Consider the following 19,911-nt stretch of genomic DNA (forward strand, 5'->3'; position numbering starts at 1 on the left):
CTTCCTTTCTGGGAGCTGTGTGTCTCAACTCGGACGGGCATGGTTGTTTTACTTAACTGGGAGGAGGGTGAGAAGGAGGCCAGAGACTGAAATCAAATCCAGTTATCTTCACATCCCTGAAGGGGATGATGGCCTGCTGGGAATGGCAGGTAGGTGGTTTCTGCAAAGTGTCCCGGGCAGGGCCAGGCAGAGCCGCCCCTCCCATTGTGGTGGCCTCTTTCTTGGGCTTGCTCTCCTTGGAACCCCAGGGGCTACCTGCACGCTGGGTCTCAGGTGCAGTGTGTTAAGGTGAATGAAAGCTCTGTGCTCCCAGTCCCAGTCAGGGCTACAGACCCATATGCCCACACCATCTGCACCCATGAAGAGGGAGGTCAGAATCAGGGGCATGGCCAGGTGCAGGAGGCAAGAGCCTGTGGGTGCAGCTCCTGTCTCACTGACACCACGGGCATCTTCTAGCATCTGCTGTGTATCGAGTGCCGAAGGTGCCATGGTGTGGGTGTGGGAGCCCTCAGGAAGTTCACACCTACCCGTACTCTCCTTTTCCAAGGCCAAGGGCTCCAACATGAGGCCCAGGAGTGTATGTGTGGGGGGAGCTGCTAACTGCCAAGGGACATGGAGATAAGACAGTAGCTCCTGACCTTCTACCGCCCATTTGGAGGGAGCAAGTGTAGTGAACCACAGTGGAAGGTTGCCCATGCCCCATTGTGGCTGTAACCACAGTGGGAGTAGAAAGAAGGTGACATTTAATTTTTCCAGAGGACAAGAAGGAGAGATGTCCATGTCTTGAGTGTGGGGTTGGCAAGTTATTCCCTTCCTGTGCCTATTTTGGGCGGCTCTAGATTTCTTCCAGGAGACCTGCTATGCCCACGGTGTCTCCGGAATTTCCTGCTGCCTGGAGGTTTCCTGGGGGCCCCAGATGATGGTTTGAAGCAAACATGCACATACATGCCATCCTCTTGAATTCGAGTTTGGACTCCAGCCCTGTTCCCACTGGCCTCCCCAGAGCGGGCATTTTGCTTATGTCGCCAGCCTCAGGGCCCCATCATGAGCTTTAAAGGAGTTGCCCCAGGAGCCCTCACTGAAGGCAGCTGCCATGGCAGAGGCTGTGTGGAGATGTCCGGGCAGCTGAGGCAGGGCCTCAGGGTGGCAGGGCGCATGGCAGAGGTGTCCCCTGATATCTTCCCCACTGGGCCTCATGCCCCGCACCTTCCTGTAGCTCACTGGGCCCCCTCGGGGACTCCAGTCCAAATGGTCTGAACAGGCGGCTGCCCTGCAGTGCTTGTGTTCCTCATAGGGACTGCTTGAGGATCTCAGCTACATCTGAAGACAGCCTGGCTGCTCTAAGGGTAGGGAAGTATCCTGAAGGGGACCATGGGTGCAGTCCTCCCCTCAGCCTATCAGCTGTCTTTAGGGCCCCCTCTTTTCAGAGCCCTATCACCAAGTATCACCAGGAGCCTTCGGTCTTGGGTCTCCTGGAGAGCCTTCTGGATAGTTGAGTCACATCTTGGAGGGATTCTGGCAGGGGGATTGGGGCACCAAGGACATGATGGTACATTTCAGGAGAGCCAACAAGATCAGCAGCTCTTGGCTCCACTGCGCTTGGCTGTGACAGAACCTGGCTACAGCTGCAAGTCTGAGACCCGAGGGCCTTGCACCCTTGCCCTCTAGGGAAGCTGTAGTATAAGTGGCTGAGGCCAGGAGGGGTAACCATCCACTCATTCGTTCAACCTTTGTCTGCTGAGCCCGGACCACGCTTACCACCCAGCCCAGCACCTCAGAGGTCTCCCTTGGTGGTCCCTGCAGCCATCTCTGTCCCCACAGGGCCAGGAAGCTGTGGAGACAGGAGCATGTCAACCAGCTCCCACCCACTCCTGCTTGGCCCTGTGCTGGGTTCCCAGGACTCCAGAATTCCCTGCCCTAAACTGGGGCCTGCACAGGTCTCTTCCCCAGGGTCCCCTGCCAGGGCGGACCTTGGGCCTACTTGCAGGCATGTGCACCCCCAGACAGGCATGTGAATGGGGAGGCGCCAGTGCATGCAGGCAGCCCCTCGCCTGGCAGGATGTGGGGAGAGTGGGGAAGAGGGTGGCGTGGTCTTCATATGTGCTCCTGTCGCAGGCTCTGCAGAAGTTAGGGCTGCCCAACTGAGCGTCCACTGTGGGCTGCACTGTCCTAGGTGCCGGGCAGTGAGCAGCTCATGGGGAATTCTGACCACAGACAAAGGACATGCATCAGGCAGGGATTGGAGGAGAGGAGAAAGTCGGGCAGGGAGATGGCAGTGCTGTATGGAAGGTTGGCCAGGGTCTCTTGGATAAGCTGGGATTTTATGGGAGGCTGTGTGAGTAAGCGAAGGAGCTACAAGCCTGGGAGAGGCACATTTGGGACAGAGGAGGCAACAGCTGAGGGGGCCCTGAGGAGGAGAATGCTTGACACTGGTGAGGGACAGCAAGAGGCCGTGTGCTAGGAATGTGGGCCTGTAGGAGAGGGCTGAGAGAAGGCATCAGAGAGACAGCAGGTCAGATGGGGGCCTGTGGGGGAGAGGTGCACATGGGATGCACGTGGGTGTTCCGGGCTGAATCATGTTCCCTCCCCAGATTGCTCTGTTGAAGCCCTAACCCCCAGGACCTCAGGGTGGGGACTTACTTTGACACAGGGTCATTGCAAATGTCATTAGTTTAGATGAGGTCATACTGGAGTAGGATGGGCCCTGAGTCCAAGATGACCAGTGTCCTTATAAAAAGGGGATGTGTGGACACAGACAAGCACACAGGGAGAACACGATGTGAAGATGAAGCCAGAGCTCAGTGGTGCCTCTCAAGGCCGGGGATGCCGAAGATGGCCGGTGAACTACCACAAGCTAAGGAAGGGCCCTGGAACCCACTCTCCTCCAGCCCTCAGGAGGAACCAAGCCTGCCCACACCTAGATCTCAGACTTCCAGCCTCCAGAACTGGCAGACAGTAGGTTCATGCTGTTTAAGCCACCTGAGCCATGGTACTTTGTTATGGCAGCCCAAGCAGACTCACACATTCTGAGCTGAAGCCATCATTCAACAGAAGAACAATGTGAACTGATTTAAATTTAAATAAAATCACTCCGACTTGCTTTGTGGAGATTTACGATTTTGTGTGTTGTCAGAGCTGCATGAAAGACCAGAGAGAAAAAGCAAGAGAGATGATAGCAAGAGAGAAGTTTTTCCTTCTTTTAAGTGGGAAAGGGGTGGCAGGCCTTGTTCAATCTCCCCTGTCCCCTTCTAGTTCTCTGACCCTCTGCTGGGGATAAAAGCCTTGGCATAGCTTCCTAGGCTGCAGTGCCTTCTTTCCTCAGCATGTCAGCTCCTTGAGCCAGGAAGGGACTTGAGACAGTCCCTTGCTCTGCTCCTGTCCCTCCCTGACCACAGTGAGGAAGTAAAGGAGCCCCTGCTGGCTGCTTCAGAAAGAACTGGGTGTCAGCTTTGCCTGCTCATGGGGCCAGAAGGAAGATCACAGGGAACAGGACAAAGTCATGCTGGGCAGAGACATGCCAGCTGCACAGATGGAGGGCAGGAAGCAAGGGCGGCACACTCAGTGTTCAGTAATGTTTCCATCAACTCATTCCCAGGGCTGGGGACAAGGACACTTGAAGCAGCATCCCTAGGGCCAGGACAATGGGATGGTGCAAGGTGGTTGGGATCACAAGTTCTGGGGCCAGCTCACCTGGAATGAACCTCAGACTGGCCACTGACTGGCTGGATGACACTGGGAAGTGACCTAAGTTTTCTAGGCCTCTGGTCTCCACCCAAATTTCATGTTGAATTGTAATCCCCATGTGTTGAGGGAGAGACCTGCTGGGAAGTGAATGGATCATGGGGGTGTGGTTCCCCCAGGCTGTTCTCGTGATAGTGGGTGAGTTCTCATGAGAGCTGATAGTTTTAAAGTGTGGCACTTCCTTGGTCTCACTCTCTCCTGCTGCCATGTAAGACACACCTTGCTTCCCCTTTGCCTTCTGCCATGATTGTAAATTTCCTGAGGCCTCCCCAGCCATGTGGGCCTGTGAGTCATTTAAACCTTTGTTTATAAATTACCCAGTCTCAGATTATATCTTTATAGCAGTGTGAAAATGGACTAATATGGAGAATTGGTACCAGCAGAGTGGGGTATTGCTATAAAGATACCTGAAAATGTGGAAGCAACTTTGGAACTGGGTAATAGGCAGAGATTGGAACAGTTTGGAGGGCTCAGAAGAAGACAGGCAGATGAGTGAAAGTTTGGAACTTCCTAGGGACTTGCTAAATGGTTTTGACCAAAATGCTGACAGTGATATGGACAATAAAGTCCAGGTTGAGGTGGTCTCAGATGGAGATGAGAAACTTTTTGGGAACCACAACAAAGGTCACTTTTGCTGTGCTTTAGCAAAGAGACTGGCAGAATTTTACCCCATCCTAGAGATCTGTAGAACTTCGAACTTGAGAGAGATGATTTAGGGTATCTGTTGGAAGAAATGTCTAAGCAGCAAAGCATTCATGAGGTGACCTGGCTTATTCTGAAAGCTTTCAGTCATATTTGTTCATGAAGAGATGCTTTGGAAGTAGAACTTATGTTTAAAAAGGAAGCAGAGTATAAAGGTTTGGAAAATTTGCAGCCTGATGATGGAGTAGAAAAGAAAAGCCCATTTTCTGGGGAGGAATTCAAGCTTGCTGCAGAAATTTGCATAAGTAACAAGGAGCAGAATGTTAATAGCCAAGACAATGGGGAAAATGTCTCCAGGGCATTTCAGAGATCTTTGCGGAAGCCCCTCCCATCACAGGCCTGGAGGCCTAGGAGGGAAAAATGGTTTCATGGGCTGGGCCACGGACCCCATTATTCTGTGCAGCCTCTGGATTTGGTGCCCTGCATCCCAACCACTCCAACTCCAATGTGGCTAAAAGGGGCCAAGGTACAGCTTGGGCCATTGCTTCAGAGGGTGCAAACTCCAAGCCTTTGCTGCTTCCATGTGGTGTTGGGCCTGAGGGTATGCAGAAGACAAGAGTGGAACTTTGGGAACCTCTGCTTAGATTTCAGAGGAGGCATGGAAATGCCTGATGTCCAGGCAAAAGTCTGCTGCAGGGGCGGAGTTCTCATGGAGAACCTCTGCTAGGGCAGTGCAGAAGGGAAATGTGGGGTTGGAGCCCCCAGAGTCCCACTGGGGTACTGCCTAGTCAAGCTATGAGAAGAGGGCCACCATCCTCTAGATCTCAGAAAGGCAGATACACCAACAGCTTGCACTGTGCACCTGGAAAAGCCGCAAACACTGAACACCAGCCCATGAAAGCAGCTGCAGGGACTGTACTCATGCAGAGCTGCCCAAGGCATTGGAAGCCCACCTCTTGCACCAGTGTGACCTGGACGTGAGACATGGCATTGAAGGAGATTTTGGAGCTTTAAGATTTAATGACTGCCCAGCTGGGTATTGGACTTGCATGGGGCCTGTGGCTCCTTTGTTTTGGCCAATTCCTTCCATTTGGAATGGGAACATTTGCCCAGTGCCTGTTCCCCCATTGTATCTTTGAAGTAACTAACTTGTTTTTGATTTTACAGGCTCATAGGTGGAAGGGACTTGTCTCGTCTCAGATAAGACTTTGGATTTGGACTTTTGAGTTAATGTTGGAATGAGTTAAGACTTTGGGGGATGTTTGGGAAGCATGATTGGTTTTGAAATGTGAAAGGGCATGAGATTTAGGAGGGACTAGAGGCAGAATAATATGGTTTAGCTCTGTATCCCCACCCAAAAAAATCCCCATGTGTTGAGGGAGGGACCTGGTGGGAGGTGATTGGATCATGGTGGTGGTTTCCCCCAGGCTGTTTCCAGGATAGTGAGTGAGTTCTCATGAGAGCTGGTGGTTTTAAAGTGTGGCACTTCCTCACTCTTGCTCTCTCCTGCCACCATGTAAGATGTGCCTTACTTCCCCTTCGCCTTCCACCATAATTGTAAGTTTCTTGAGGTCCCCCCAGCCATGCAGAACTGTGAGTCAATTAAACCTCCTTCCTTTGTAAATTACAAAGATACAGGTAGTATCTTTGTAGCAGTGTGAAAACAGACTAATACATTCAGTTTCTTTATCTGCAAGATGAGGAGGGTGAAACCACCTGCATCTCTAAGAGCCATGGTGAGGATCTAGTGAATCTGCAAATGAAAGTACTCAGGGTGGTGTTGGTAGAGTAGCACCTGAGAACTGTTACTGTTATCAAATTTTATCACCTGCAGCAAGGATGCTGTGAATACACCTGGGGGCAGAGAAAGAGCGGGGTGGCAGCAAGGCGGGTGAGTTGGAAGCAGCTGATGCTTGGCCCAGGGCTTCATAAATCTCCCCAACCCTCCATCCCCATAGCAGGACAACTGGTCTCAGATCCTGGGACAAACTCAGGCTGCAGGTGTGGCCAAGGCATGTGGGGTGTGGGGTATTTTGCCAGGCATGCTCCTTTACTTGTAAAATGTAGAAAGCCAGTGGCGGCCTTGGCAGGAACAGTTTTAAGAAGCATTCATGAGAAATTAACAGCTGGTTTAGGCTTTAGTAGATCCTGCTCCAGAGTAAGTGTGTCATTTAAATATGTGGAGGTAGATGCCCAGAAAATACAAAGCAGCTGCAAGAGTTGGAAGCAATAACCTCTGGGAATTAGGAATGTTGCTGGGGGGTTAAGGGGGGAGACCCATGATTTTTGTTTTAATCCAGGCAGTCCTTTTTGAGTTTTAAACTATGCTGATTGTATAGTTTGATTATTAAATTTTAAGTTAAAAATCCAATTAAAAAAAAAAGATCCTGCTCTGACATCTTCCACAAATGGGAAGCTGTGATTGCTCCTGTAAATGCAAGGAATGCTCACTGCCTATGGTGTTTGGACTCCAGGGAGTAGAAGGAACACCAGCTCTTCCAGGCAAGGCCAGTTCCAGGTGCTGTTTTACTAGCAAGAAAGGGAAGAAGGTGTTTCCAATTTCTTCCCCGCTCCCTTCCCCACCCAGGCTAGAGTGGTGTGGCGTGATCTCGGCTCACTGCTACCTCCGCCTCCAGGGTTCAAGGGATTCTCCTGCCTCAGCCTCCCAAGTAACTGGGATTACAAGCACACACCACCACACCTGGCTAATGTTTTTTTCTATTTTTAGTAGAGACGGGGTTTCACCATGTTGGCCAGGCTGGTCTTGAACTCCTGACCTCAAGTGATCCTCCCACCTCAGCCTCCCAAAGTGCTGGGATTATAGGTGTGCACCACAGTACCCGGCCTCCAATTTCTTTTCTGCCAAGCTTCAAGAAACCAGGTCTGAAGCACTTCTGGAACCCCTACCTCTGACCCCTGTCTCTGACCCTGCCCACCCTGCAGCCAGACCCCCCTGACTCTGGACTTTCTCCAGTCCACACAAGTCACCTGGAAGTACTGGCAAATGACAGATGCTTAGGCATTTCACCATTTGGAAGCTACTTTGCATTTCCCCATCTGGAAGGTCACTCCCATGATCCTGAAACACATTTTTCATGCAATAAGAAATGTTAACTAGGGGGTGGAGCCAAGATGGCCTAATAGGAACAGCTCCGGTCTATAGCTCCCAGCGTGAGCGACGCAGAAGACGGGTGATTTCTGCATTTCCATCTGAGGTACTGGGTTCATCTCACTAGGGAGTGCCAGACAGTGGGTGCAGGACAGTGGGTGCAGCACACCGTGCACGAGCCAAAGCAGGGCAAGGCATTGCCTCACTCAGGAAGCGCAAGGGGTCAGGGAGCTCCCTTTCCTAGTCAAAGTAAGGGGTGACAGACGGCACCTGGAAAATCAGGTCACTCTCACTCTAATACTGTGCTTTTCCAATGGGCTTAAAAAATGGCACACCAGGAGATCATATCCCACACCTGGCTCGGAGGGTCCTACAACCACGGAGTCTCGCTGATTGCTAGCACAGCAGTCTGAGATCAAACTGCAAAGCGGCAAGGCTGGGGGATGGGCGCCTGCCATTGCCCAGGCTTGATTAGGTAAACAAAGCAGCTGGGAAGCTCAAACTGGGTGGAGCCCACCACAGCTCAGGAGGCCGGCCTGCCTCTGTAGGCTCCACCTCTGGGGGCAGGGCACAGACAAACAAAAAGACAGCAGTAACTTCTGCAGACTTAAATGTCCCTGTCTGTCAGCTTTGAAGAGAGTAGTGGTTCTCCCAGCACACAGCTGGAGATCTGAGAACGGGCAGACTGCCTCCTCAAGTGGGTCCCTGACCCCTGAGCAGACTAACTGGGAGGCACCCACCAGTAGGGGCAGACTGACACCTCACACGGCTGTGTACTCCTCTGAGACAAAACTTCAGAGGAACTATCAGGCAGCAGCATTTGTAGTTCACCAAGATCCGCTGTTCTACAGCCACCGCTGTTCTGCAGCCACCGCTGCTGATACCCAGGCAAACAGGGTCTGGAGTGGACCTCTAGCAAACTCCAACAGACCTGCAGCTGAGGGTCCTGTCTGTTAGAAGGAAAACTAACAAACAGAAAGGGCATCCACACCAAAAACGCTTCTGTATGTCACCATCATCAAAGACCAAAAGCAGATAAAACCACAAAGATGGGGAAAAAACAGAGCAGAAAACCCGGAAACTCTAAAAAGCAGAGTGCCTTTCCTCCTCCAAAGGAACACAGCTCCTCACCAGCAACGGAACAAAGCTGGATGGAGAATGACTTTGACAAGTTGACAGAAGAAGGCTTCAGACAATCAAACTATACTCCGAGCTACAGGAGGAAATTCAAACCAATGGCAAAGAAGTTAAAAACTGTGAAAAAAAAATTAGATGAATGGATAACTAGAATAACCAGTGCAGAGAAGTCCTTAAAGGAGCTGAGGGAGCTGAAAGCCAAGGCTCGAGAACTATGTGAAGAATGCAGAAGCCTCAGGAGCCAATGCAATCAACTGGAAGAAAGGCTATCAGTAATGGAAGATGAAATGAATTAAATGAAGCGAGAAGGGAATTTTAGAGAAAAAAGAATAAAAAGAAATGAATAAAGCCTCCAAGAAATATGGGACTATGTGAAAAGACCAAATCTACGTCTGATTGGTGTACCTGAAAGTGACAGGGAGAATGGAACCAAGTTGGAAAACACTCTGCAGGATATCATCCAGGAGAACTTCCCCAATCTAGCAAGGCAGGCCAACATTCAGATTCAGGAAATACAGAGAACACCACAAAGATACTCCTCGAGAAGAGCAACTCCAAGACACATAATTGTCAGATTCACCAAAGTTGAAACGAAGGAAAAAATGTTAAGGGCAGCCAGAGAGAAAGGTCGGGTTACCCACAAAGGGAAGCCCATCAGACTAACAGCAGATCTCTCGGCAGAAATGCTACAAGCCAAAAGAGAGTGGGGGACAATATTCAACATTCTTAAAGAAAAGAATTTTCAACCCAGAATTTCATATCCAGCCAAACTAAGCTTCATAAGTGAAGGAGAAATAAAATACTTTACAGACAAGCAAATGCTGAGAGATTTTCTCACCACCAGGCCTGCCCTAAAAGAGCTCCTGAAGGAAGCACTAAACATGGAAAGGAACAACCGGTACCAGCCACTGCAAAAACATGCCAAAATGTAAAGACCATCAAGGCTAGGAAGAAACTACATCAACTAACGAGCAAAATAACCAGCTAACATCATAATGATGGACCAAATTCACACATAACAATATTAACTTAAAATGTAAATGGGCTAAATGCTCCAATTAGAAGACACAGACTGGCAAATTGGATAAAGAGTCAAGACCCATCAGTGTGCTGTATTCAGGAGACCCATCTCACATGCAGAGACACACATAGGCTCAAAATAAAGGGAGGGAGGAAGATCTACCAAGCAAATGGAAAACAAAAAAAGGCAGGGGTTGCAATCCTAGTCTCTGATAAAACAGACTTTCAACCAACAAAGATCAAAAGAGACAAAAAAGGCCATTACATAATGGTAAAGGGATCAATTCAACAAGAAGAGGTAACTATCCTAAATATATATGAACCCAACACAGGAGCACCCAGATTCATAAAGCAAGTCCTTAGTGACCTACAAAGAGACTTAGACTCCCACACAATAAAAATGGGAGACTTTAACACCCCACTGTCAACATTAGACAGAACAACGAGACAGAAAGTTAACAAAGATACCCAGGAATTGAACTCAGCTCTGCACAAAGTGGACCTAATAGACATCTACAGAACTCTCCACCCCAAATCAACAGAATATACATTCTTTTCAGCACACCACACCTATTCCAAAATTGACCACATAGTTGGAAATAAAGCACTCCTCAGCAAATGTAAAAGAACAGAAATTATAACAAACTGTCTCTCAGACCACAGTGCAATCAAACTAGAACTCAGGATTAAGAAACTCACTCAAAACCTCTCAGCTACATGGAAACTGAACAACCTGCTCCTCAGTGACTACTGGGTACATAACAAAATGAAGGCAGAAATAAAGATGTTCTTTGAAACCAACGAGAACAAAGACACAACATACCAGAATCTCTGGGACACATTCAAAGCAGTGTGTAGAGGGAAATTTATAGCACTAAATGCCCACAAGAGAAAGCAGGAAAGATCCAAAATTGACAGCCTAACATCACAATTAAAAGAACTAGAAAAGCAAGAGCAAACACATTCAAAAGCTAGCAGAAGGCAAGAAATAACTAAAATCAGAGCAGAACTGAAGGAAATAGAGACACAAAAAACCCTTCAAAAAATTAATGAATCCAGGAGCTGGTTTTTTGAAAAGATCAACAAAATCGATGGACCACTAGCAAGACTAATAAAGAAGAAAAGAGAGAAGAATCAAATAGACGCAATAAAAAATGATAAAGGGGATATCACCACCGATCCCACAGAAATACAAACTACCATCAGAGAATACTACAAACACCTCTACGCAAATAAACTAGAAAATCTAGAATAGATAAATTCCTCGACACACACACCCTCCCAAGACTAAACCAGGAAGAAGTTGAATCTCTGAATAGACCAATAACAGGCTCTGAAATTGTGGCAATAATCAATAGCTTACCAACCAAAAAAAGTTCAGGACCAGATGGATTCACAGCCAAATTCTACCAGAGGTACAAGGAGGAGCTGGTACCATTCTTTCTGAAACTATTCCAATCAATAGAAAAAGAGGGAATCCTCCCTAACTCATTTTATGAGGCCAGCATCATCCTGATGCCGAAGCCTGGCAGAGACACAACCAAAAAAGAGAATTTTAGACCAAATCCTTGATGAACATTGATGCAAAAATCCTCAATAAAATACTGGCAAACTGAATCCAGCAGCACATCAAAAAGCTTATCCACCATGATCAAGTGGGCTTCATCCCTGGGATGCAAGGCTGGTTCTACATATGCAAATCAATAAATGTAATCCAGCATATAAACAGAACCAAAGACAAAAACCACATGATTATCTCAATAGATGCAGAAAAGGCCTTTGACAAAATTCAACAACCTTTCATGCTAGAAACTCTCAATAAATTAGGTATTGATGGGACATATCTCAAAATAATAAGAGCTATCTATGACAAACCCACAGCCAATATCATACTGAATGGTCTAAAACTGGAAGCATTCCCTTTGAAAACTGGCACAAGACAGGGATGCCCTCTCTCACCACTCCTATTCAACATAGTGTTGGAAGTTCTGGCCAGGGCAATCAGGCAGGAGAAGGAAATAAAGGGTATTCAATTAGGAAAAGAGGAAGTCAAATAGTCCCTGTTTGCAGATGACATGATTGTATATCTAGAAAACCCCATTGTCTCAGCCCAAAATCTCCTTAAGCTGATTAGCAACTTCAGCAAAGTCTCAGGATAGAAAATCAATGTACAAAAATCACAAGCATTCTTTTTTTTTTTTTTTTTTTTTTTTTTTTTTTTTGAGACGGAGTCTTGCTCTGTCGCCCAGGCTGGAGTGCAGTGGCGCAATCTCGGCTCACTGCAAGCTCCACCTCCCGGGTTCACGCCATTCTCCTGCCTCAGCCTCTCTGAGTAGCTGGGACTACAGGCGCCCGCCACCACGCCCAGCTAATTTTTTGTATTTTTGGTAGAGACGGGGTTTCACTGTGGTCTCGATCTCCTGACCTCGTGATCCACCCGCCTCGGCCTCCCAAAGTGCTGGGATTACAAGCGTGAGCCACCGCGCCCGGCCTACAAGCATTCTTATACACCAATAACAGACAAACAGAGCCAAATCATGAGTGAACTCCCATTCACAATTGCTTCAAAGAGAATAAAATACTTATGAATACAACTTACAAGGGACGTAAAGGACCTCTTCAAGGAGAACTACAAACCACTGCTCAATGAAATAAAAGAGGATACAAACAAATGGAAGAACATTCCATGCTGATGGGTAGGAAGAATCAATATCGTCAAAATGGCCATACTGCCCAAGGTAATTTATAGATTCAATGCCATCCCCATCAAGCTACCAATGACTTTCCTCACAGAATTGGAAAAAACTACTTTAAAGTTCATATGGAACCAAAAAAGAGCCCGCATCACCAAGTCAATCCTAAGCAAAACGAAGAAAGATGGAGGCATCACACTTCCTGACTTCAAACTATACTACAAGGCTACAGTAACCAAAACAGCATGGTACTGGTACCAAAACAGAGATATAGATCAATGGAACAGAAGAGAGCCCTCAGAAATAATGCCACATATCTACAACCATCTGATCTTTGACAAACCTGACAAAAACAAGCGATGGGGAAAGGATTCCCTATTTAATAAATGGTGCTGGGAAAACTGGCTAGCCATATGTAGAAAGCTGAAACTGGATCCCTTCCTTACACCTTATACAAAAATTAATTCAAGATGGATTAAAGACTTACATGTTAGACCTAAAACCATAAAAACCTTAGAAGAAAACCTAGGCAATACCATTCAGGACATAGGCATGGGCAAAGACTTCATGACTAAAACACCAAAAGCAATGGCAACAAAAGCCAAAATTGACAAATGGGATCTAATTAAACTAAAGAGCTTCTGCACAGCAAAAGAAACTACCATCAGAGTGAACAGGCAACCTACAAAATGGGAGAAAATTTTTGCAACCTACTCATCTGACAAAGGGCTAATATCCAGAATCTACAATGAACTCAAACAAATTTAGAAGAAAGAAACAAACAACCCCATCAAAAAGTGGGCGAAGGATATGAACAGACAATTCTCAAAAGAAGACATTTATGCAGCCAAAAGACACATAAAAAATGCTCATCATCACTGGCCATCAGAGAAATTCAAATCACAACCACAATGAGATACCATCTCATACCAGTTAGAATGGCCATCATTAGAAAGTCAGGAAACAACAGGTGCTGGAGAGGATGTGGAGAAATAGGAACACTTTTACACGGTTGGTGGGAGTGTAAACTAGTTCAACCATTGTGGAAGTCAGTGTGGCAATTCCTCAGGCATCTAGAACTAGAAATACTATTTGACCCAGCCATCCCATTACTGGGTATATACCCAAAGGATTATAAATCATGCTGCTATAAAGACACATGCACACGTATGTTTATTGCGACACTATTCACAATAGCAAAGAGTTGGAACCAACCCAAATGTCCAACAACGATAGGCTGGATTAAGAAAATGTGGCACATATACACCATGGAATACTATGCAGCCATAAAAAATGAAGAGATCATGTCCTTTGTAGGGACACAGATGAAACTGGAAACCATCATTCTCAGCAAACTATCGCAAGGACAAAAAACCAAACACCGCATGTTCTCACTCATAGGTGGGAATTGAACAGTGAGAACACATGGACACAGGAAGGGGAACATCACACTTCGGGGCCTGTTGTGGGGTGGGGGGAGGGGGGAGGGATAGCATTAGGAGATATACCTAATGCTAAATGACGAATTAATGGGTGCAGCACACCAACATGACACATGTATACATATGTAACAAACCTGCACATTGTGCACATGTACCCTAAAACTTAAAGTATAATAATAATAAAATAAAATAAAAAGAAATGTTAACTAAACAATGAGATACTGGAGGCCTGGGAGCTGCATGGGAGGCCTCCAGCAGGTGTCCTGCAGGCCCTCAGGGTAAACAGCACGGGGTGGGTGGGGCAGGGGGAGATCTTTTTTCCTTTCTTTTGAGCAGCTGATACCACCTATTTTGTCTATTTACCTATCTATCTACCTACCTACCTTTCTTTCTGTCGTCTATCAATCAGTCCCTATCTACCTATCCAGCATCTGTGACAGGAAAATAAAATCTCCCCAAACTCATAAGCGAAAGGAAAACGTCAAGCCTGGGAACTGAGACATGCAAAACTGTCTCTACCTCCCTCCTAATTTGCTTGCAGAGAAATTCCTTGTGGGCCCCAAGATCTTTACTCTAAAATAGTTCTGTTAAATTTCACCCTGACAATGTAAATGAACAGCTTATCTTTACAAATGCGGGACAAAGATAGGACAAGGAGTCCTCCATCTGCTCACCTGAGACAAAGGCACACATGACTCCTTCTTCAACTCTATGTTTACTTTATGTAAAAATGCAGATCTGCAGTGCTGGAGATGAATGTACGATTGACTGTTTCTCTACCCACGCTTTTTACATGTGAAATGTGGATTCAGTGAAGGTTGATCAAAGCCTCAAAGGCTGGTCGCAGTGGTTGCAAAATGCCCCTTTTCCTTACCCCCCGCCCTGCCTTTTTCCCCTATTGCCCATTCTTTCCCCTTTAAATAATGAAGTCCCCAAACCCTCTTTGGAAAAAGTAGCCACAGTTGGGTCTGTCGCTCGTGTCCTTTTTTCCTGGGCACTTCTTTAACCTTCGCAAAATAAACCTCTAAATTAATTGAAAGCTGTCTCAGATACTTTTTGATTTATACATATATCCTCTCTCTCTCTCTCTCTCACACACATATCTTGCTCATGTTTGCATACATCCTACTGTCTCTGTTCAATCCTCTGCCTTGCTCTGGGCACTCCTAGGAGGCAGGGACTGTAACTCGTGGCTCATTTGGTGCAGAGCTGGCAGGAGAAGCATGCACAGAGGCACTTATTAAATACTTCTGGATGGTGAGGAAGAACTGAGGCCAAAAGGTAAAACCACTAACATGCTTCAGAGGGTAAAGCCAAGGACGAGCAGGAACCAGGGCAGAGCATCCATCTCTCTCACGTTCCCAGGACACTCATCCTCTGGATCTCCTTTTCTAGTCCAGCCACCTCCTCCCCAGCACAGACCACCAGTGGAGTTTTGGAACTTCATCCATCTGGTGGAGTATAACTCTTTGGGTGTTAGTTTAAACATAATTTTAAACTTTAGACTCAGCCAGGATTGGCTGCAGCCACCTCCTAGGTTCCTATCTGTGGGCACCCTTTCTGACCTCTTTTCTTCTGCTCTGAAATGTCAAGTCTAAGTGGAGGAAGGTGAGAAGCAGGAGAAGGAAGGCAGGATGCCTGTTTTTGTACCCCATGAACACTTGCAGAAGAAGGAGACACTACATGGGTCAATAGCTACAACATGGCCAGACACAGAAGGCACACCATCAAACAGTCATAGAGTGAGAGATGGAAAGATGGAATGGAATGGAGCGACCCCTGCACAGGTGGACAGACAGATGAATGGCTGGCCAAGGTCATGGACAGATGGATAAATGGTAAAAGCTGAATCTAACAGATGGAGAGTTGTTTTTCTGAGCACAACCTCCAAGAGTCTGCGAATTTCCGGCACCTATTGTCCCAATGCAAGAAGGTGCTCTCAGAGGTTAAAACAACATCATAACTCAGGGCATTGGTCACTGGGACCAAATAGGACTTCATCGGTAGTTCGGAGGCCCCTGCTGCACCCACCTGTTCTCTGTGTCCCTTCACAGGATGACACCCCGTGCTGAGCACCGCCTTTTCTGGGCTGTTCTGCGCTGCTCTCCTGGCTGCCACCACTCGGGGCATTGTTGCCACCTGTCGTCGGGGCCCCTCCTCCGTCCACATCTTCAATGTTGCCACCACTGTGCTGGCGGGCATTGCAATCCTTCCGCATCCTGTGGAAGGGAGAAGTCCTTTGAGGATTCTCACCAACACACTTCTAATCCCCCTAAATGCACCACCATGGCCTTGCCTAAATCGGGATCGAAGACCATGCTCTCCAGGTGAGCAGCCCACCTGGCATGCTGGTGGGAAGAGGGGCTGCTGTTCCCAAACCTCAGCATCTAATAAGTGAACAGACTGCACCAGGATGAATGGGCTTCAGTCTCAACCTTCCATAAGAACCCTTAGCACCCAGGCTCGATAGGGAGCGCTGTCGTCTTCAGGCAAAACTTCTTAGAATTCATCCCAACTGATTACTACATCCAGGTAAGAAGACTTATTGGATGAGAAGTGTGTGCTGGGGATATTCTTCCAGTTCTTGCTAACAGATGTGGAATGGTTACTGCTAAAGACTCATAACCTTGGCAGCTCTGCAAGAACTCAAGCAGATTCTCAGCCTGTGCAAATGTGGGGGAAAGAGATTCTCATCCATATGAGATTTTCCATGGATTCATAATCTGAGACTGCTTGCTCAAACAAATGATCTGTTTGATGCCACTTGGGGGTAGCAGTTTTAATCACATGAGAAAATGGTGGCTGACAGTGAAATCTGAACCAGGAGTACAGAGCTCCCTGCATCCCCCACGCCTTCCCCCTACATCTGGATAGAGGCATTTGTTGTAAAAACTTACCTTACCCACTTGGTCCAGAACCAGGTCCTAATTCTGTCCAAAGTGATGGGTCCACCCCAGACGTTCTTCAGCTGCCTGTGGGTCCCTAGGTAGGATGTGGTTAGTGGGGAGACGTACATGGGGTACCCCAGGGGCTGATCACAGGAGGAGTTAATCAAGTTCCGCAGGACCTGCTTATTGTTCTGGATACTGCCGCGCTCCGGATTGCGGTTGCGAAGAAATATGAGCTCCTGCTGCTGCCCGGCCCAAAGTCCTCGGACACATTCTTTGTTAACCTGCAGGTCAGAGAGGGAGTAGGAAGAAAGGCAGAAGGCCTGTGTTTTCCAGTCTGTTGGTTTCTTTCTTTTTCTTTTTTTTGAGAGGGAGTTTCGCTCTTGTTGCCCAGGCTGGAGTGCAATGGCGCAATCTCAGCTCACTGCAACCTCCGCCTCCCGGATTCAAGCAATTCTCCTGCCTCAGCCTCCTGAGTAGCTGGGATTACAGGCATGTGCCAACACACCTAGCTAATTTTGTATTTTTTAGTAGAGACGGGGTTTCTCCATGTTGGTCAGTCTGGTCTCAAACTCCTGACCTCAGGTGATCCACACGCCTCGGCCAATCTATTGGTTTTTAACTGCAATGAGAGAGCAGGACTCTGGGACTGATATAAAACTTTGGTGTAAAGCTGTTTTCACAGTTAAGCCAGAAGAGCCATCCTGCAAGACGGATATGATGCCATCTTCATGGGGAAACTGAGAGAGAATGCAGAGAAAGTAGTTTTTGTTTTCACTTAGTGATTTGAAGCTATATGAAAAGAGAAGCCATTGGGAATAAGGCCTTTGGATCCAGGAACGGGTTATGAGAGAAAGGTGTGGGTTCTAGAGAATTAAAGTCTTTACAAATAAGCTATATCCTGACTCTCACCTACATGTGTGTCTACTGGGTCTTTTGGCAAAGTCTGTGCCTGTGTGCTGGCTCTGTGAGGTGGAGGGTGATCCTGCCAGGGGAACGCAGCACCCAGCCCAGTGCCATCCACTGCCCCACTTGCCGGCCAGCACTCCTTCCAGAACATTCCTCTGAACAGAGGATGCTGGCACAGGGACTCCTCTGTCAGTGCCCCCCTGCCCACCACCACTCTATTTCTTCTCAAATAGAGAGACGCAAGCCAACGGGGGACCCAGAAAGCATGGCCACCATACCTTGATCACCTTGAAGCTCAGGAAGCTTCTGTGGAGCATGATAACCTTGTACTCGTCGGCGCCCTCGTCCACCACGTGCCGCAGGGTAAGCAGCTCTTCCTTGTTGGACAGCACTGCACCCCGCCAGGCCGGGTCGCCCTCGTGGCAGATGACCACCTTCTTCTCGAAGGACTGGATGGCCTCGTAGAGGAATGCTGGGTCTTCATACTCATCAGGGCAAGTGAACTGGTCCTGGTGGGAAGAAGTGTGGGTGTGGGCTGGGAAAGGACCAGAGGAACTCACCCCCGGGAAGCATGCAGATGGCAACTGGCCGGTGACCTCCAAAGCTAAGCCCTTTCCTCATCTTCCTCTCTCCTGTTCTTTTTCCAAATCCTGAGCTCAGCACAGAGGACACCTCTTTATCTCATTGCCCTAACCAATGGAATGTGCCTAGAAAAGAGCTTCATGGCTTAGGTTCCTTTGACTTTTAGATATAGTTTTAGATATAGGTTGGGCACTTTTGCTAAGTTATTGTCTCTGCACAATATCCGTCTTTCTTCTAGTGGAATATCACCACCTCCTAGCTGCTCTTGAGGGCAAATCACCATTGGCTAAAGTCAAGAATATCTGGACGGCTTCAATGCTTAGTTACCTAAGTAATAAACCCACTTACAGTGCTGTGCAGAGAAAGGAGACCATATTTTTCAAAGGCCATTTTTTCCCCGATAGTTTCAGGCTGATCCTTTTTCTTTTTTTTTCTCCAAGAGACAAGGTCTTGCTCTGTCACCCAGGCTGGAGTATGGTGGCACAGTCATAGCTCACTGCAGCCTCAAACTCTTGGGCTCAAGCAATCCTCCCACCTTAACCTCCCGAGTAGCTGAGTGATACTTTAAAAAAAAAAAAAATAGGTTTGGCGAGGCGCGGTGGCTCATGTCTGTAATCCCAGCACTTTGGGAGGCTAAGGCGGGCAGATCACTTAAGGTCGGGAGTTCGAGATCAGCCTGACCAACATGGAGAAACCCCATCTATACTACAAATACAAAATTAGCTGGGCATGGTGGCATATGCCTGTAATCCCAGCTACTTGGCAGGCTGAGGCAGGAGAATCACTTGAACCCGGGAGGTGGAGGTTGTGGTGAGCCGAGATCGTGCCATTGTACCCCAGCCTGGGCAACAAGAGTGAAACTCCATCTCATAAATAAATAAATAAGTAAAATAAAATAAAGTAAATAAATAAATAGGTTTTTACCTGGTGAAGTTTCAGGGACATCCTGATAGCTGGAGCTACAACTTTATGCAGTAGGTCCATGTCGGCAAATACCCACTCGTCACGTGCTGTTATTCTGAAGTCACCTTTGAAGAGGGCATGGAGGCCATACAGGAAAGAATCCAGGCTGCAAAACAAAGTCCTAACTACTATTAATTCCAATGGAATGAATGTTCAGAATCCTGTCATTGTGAGCAAGGTCTGAGTCTCCCATTTGTCCAAGAATTATCTTAACATTTAGGCTGATATAGCAAGGAAAGGAAGATAACAGGACTCATCCCAGTGCACCAAGTGCCCACCCCTATAGCCCATGTTTGGGCCCTCATAAGTGCTAGTGTCATGGCGTGGGCATTGTCTTCAGTCATTTTAGGAGCCACCAAAGTACTCGATCGCTAGGATTCCAGGTCAGAACTGGCCTCACGTGTCCACTCAAAGTTAGAGTGCTAAAACACAGGTTCATCTACCCCAATAATCCCCCAGAGACTATCAGCTCCCCAGAGATGATGATGCTAACTGTGGAATAATGCAGGAGTCTTTATTCTTCTTTGCATTTCTGTATATCATTTTGGGGCTATGTCATTGGATTCAACCACAATATGGAGAGAGGAAATAAAACTAAAAGAAATGTCAAATGGATCATTTAGGTTCTCAGAGAACATGCATTTCCCAATCCCATCATTATTTTTAATGATAAGAGGAAGAGGTGGAAGAGTGAGGCTTAAGAGGAAAGATTAAGCAACTTCAGCAAAGTCTCAGAATACAAAATCAATGTGCAAAAATCACAAGCATTCATATACACCAATAAT

General features: G+C 47.4%; 1 protein-coding gene across 3 annotated transcripts in view; it reads right to left on the minus strand.

Moving 5' to 3' along the window:
* The window catches only part of PCNX2 (pecanex 2), a 352,029-nt gene that overhangs the window by 6,655 nt on the left and 325,463 nt on the right, over positions 1 to 19,911 (minus strand). For all 3 annotated transcript variants that reach the window (XM_063614016.1, XM_055234937.2, XM_063614015.1), the window contains exons 29-32: positions 19,088 to 19,232; positions 17,860 to 18,090; positions 16,682 to 16,956; positions 15,816 to 16,003 (exon numbers count right to left, since the gene is read on the minus strand). In XM_063614016.1, coding sequence (XP_063470086.1) covers positions 15,816 to 16,003; positions 16,682 to 16,956; positions 17,860 to 18,090; positions 19,088 to 19,232 — 839 coding nt within the window. The remainder of the gene's footprint in view (positions 1 to 15,815; positions 16,004 to 16,681; positions 16,957 to 17,859; positions 18,091 to 19,087; positions 19,233 to 19,911) is intronic.

Source organism: Symphalangus syndactylus, chromosome 19 (assembly GCF_028878055.3).
Source record: "Symphalangus syndactylus isolate Jambi chromosome 19, NHGRI_mSymSyn1-v2.1_pri, whole genome shotgun sequence".
Taxonomy (NCBI): domain Eukaryota; kingdom Metazoa; phylum Chordata; class Mammalia; order Primates; family Hylobatidae; genus Symphalangus; species Symphalangus syndactylus.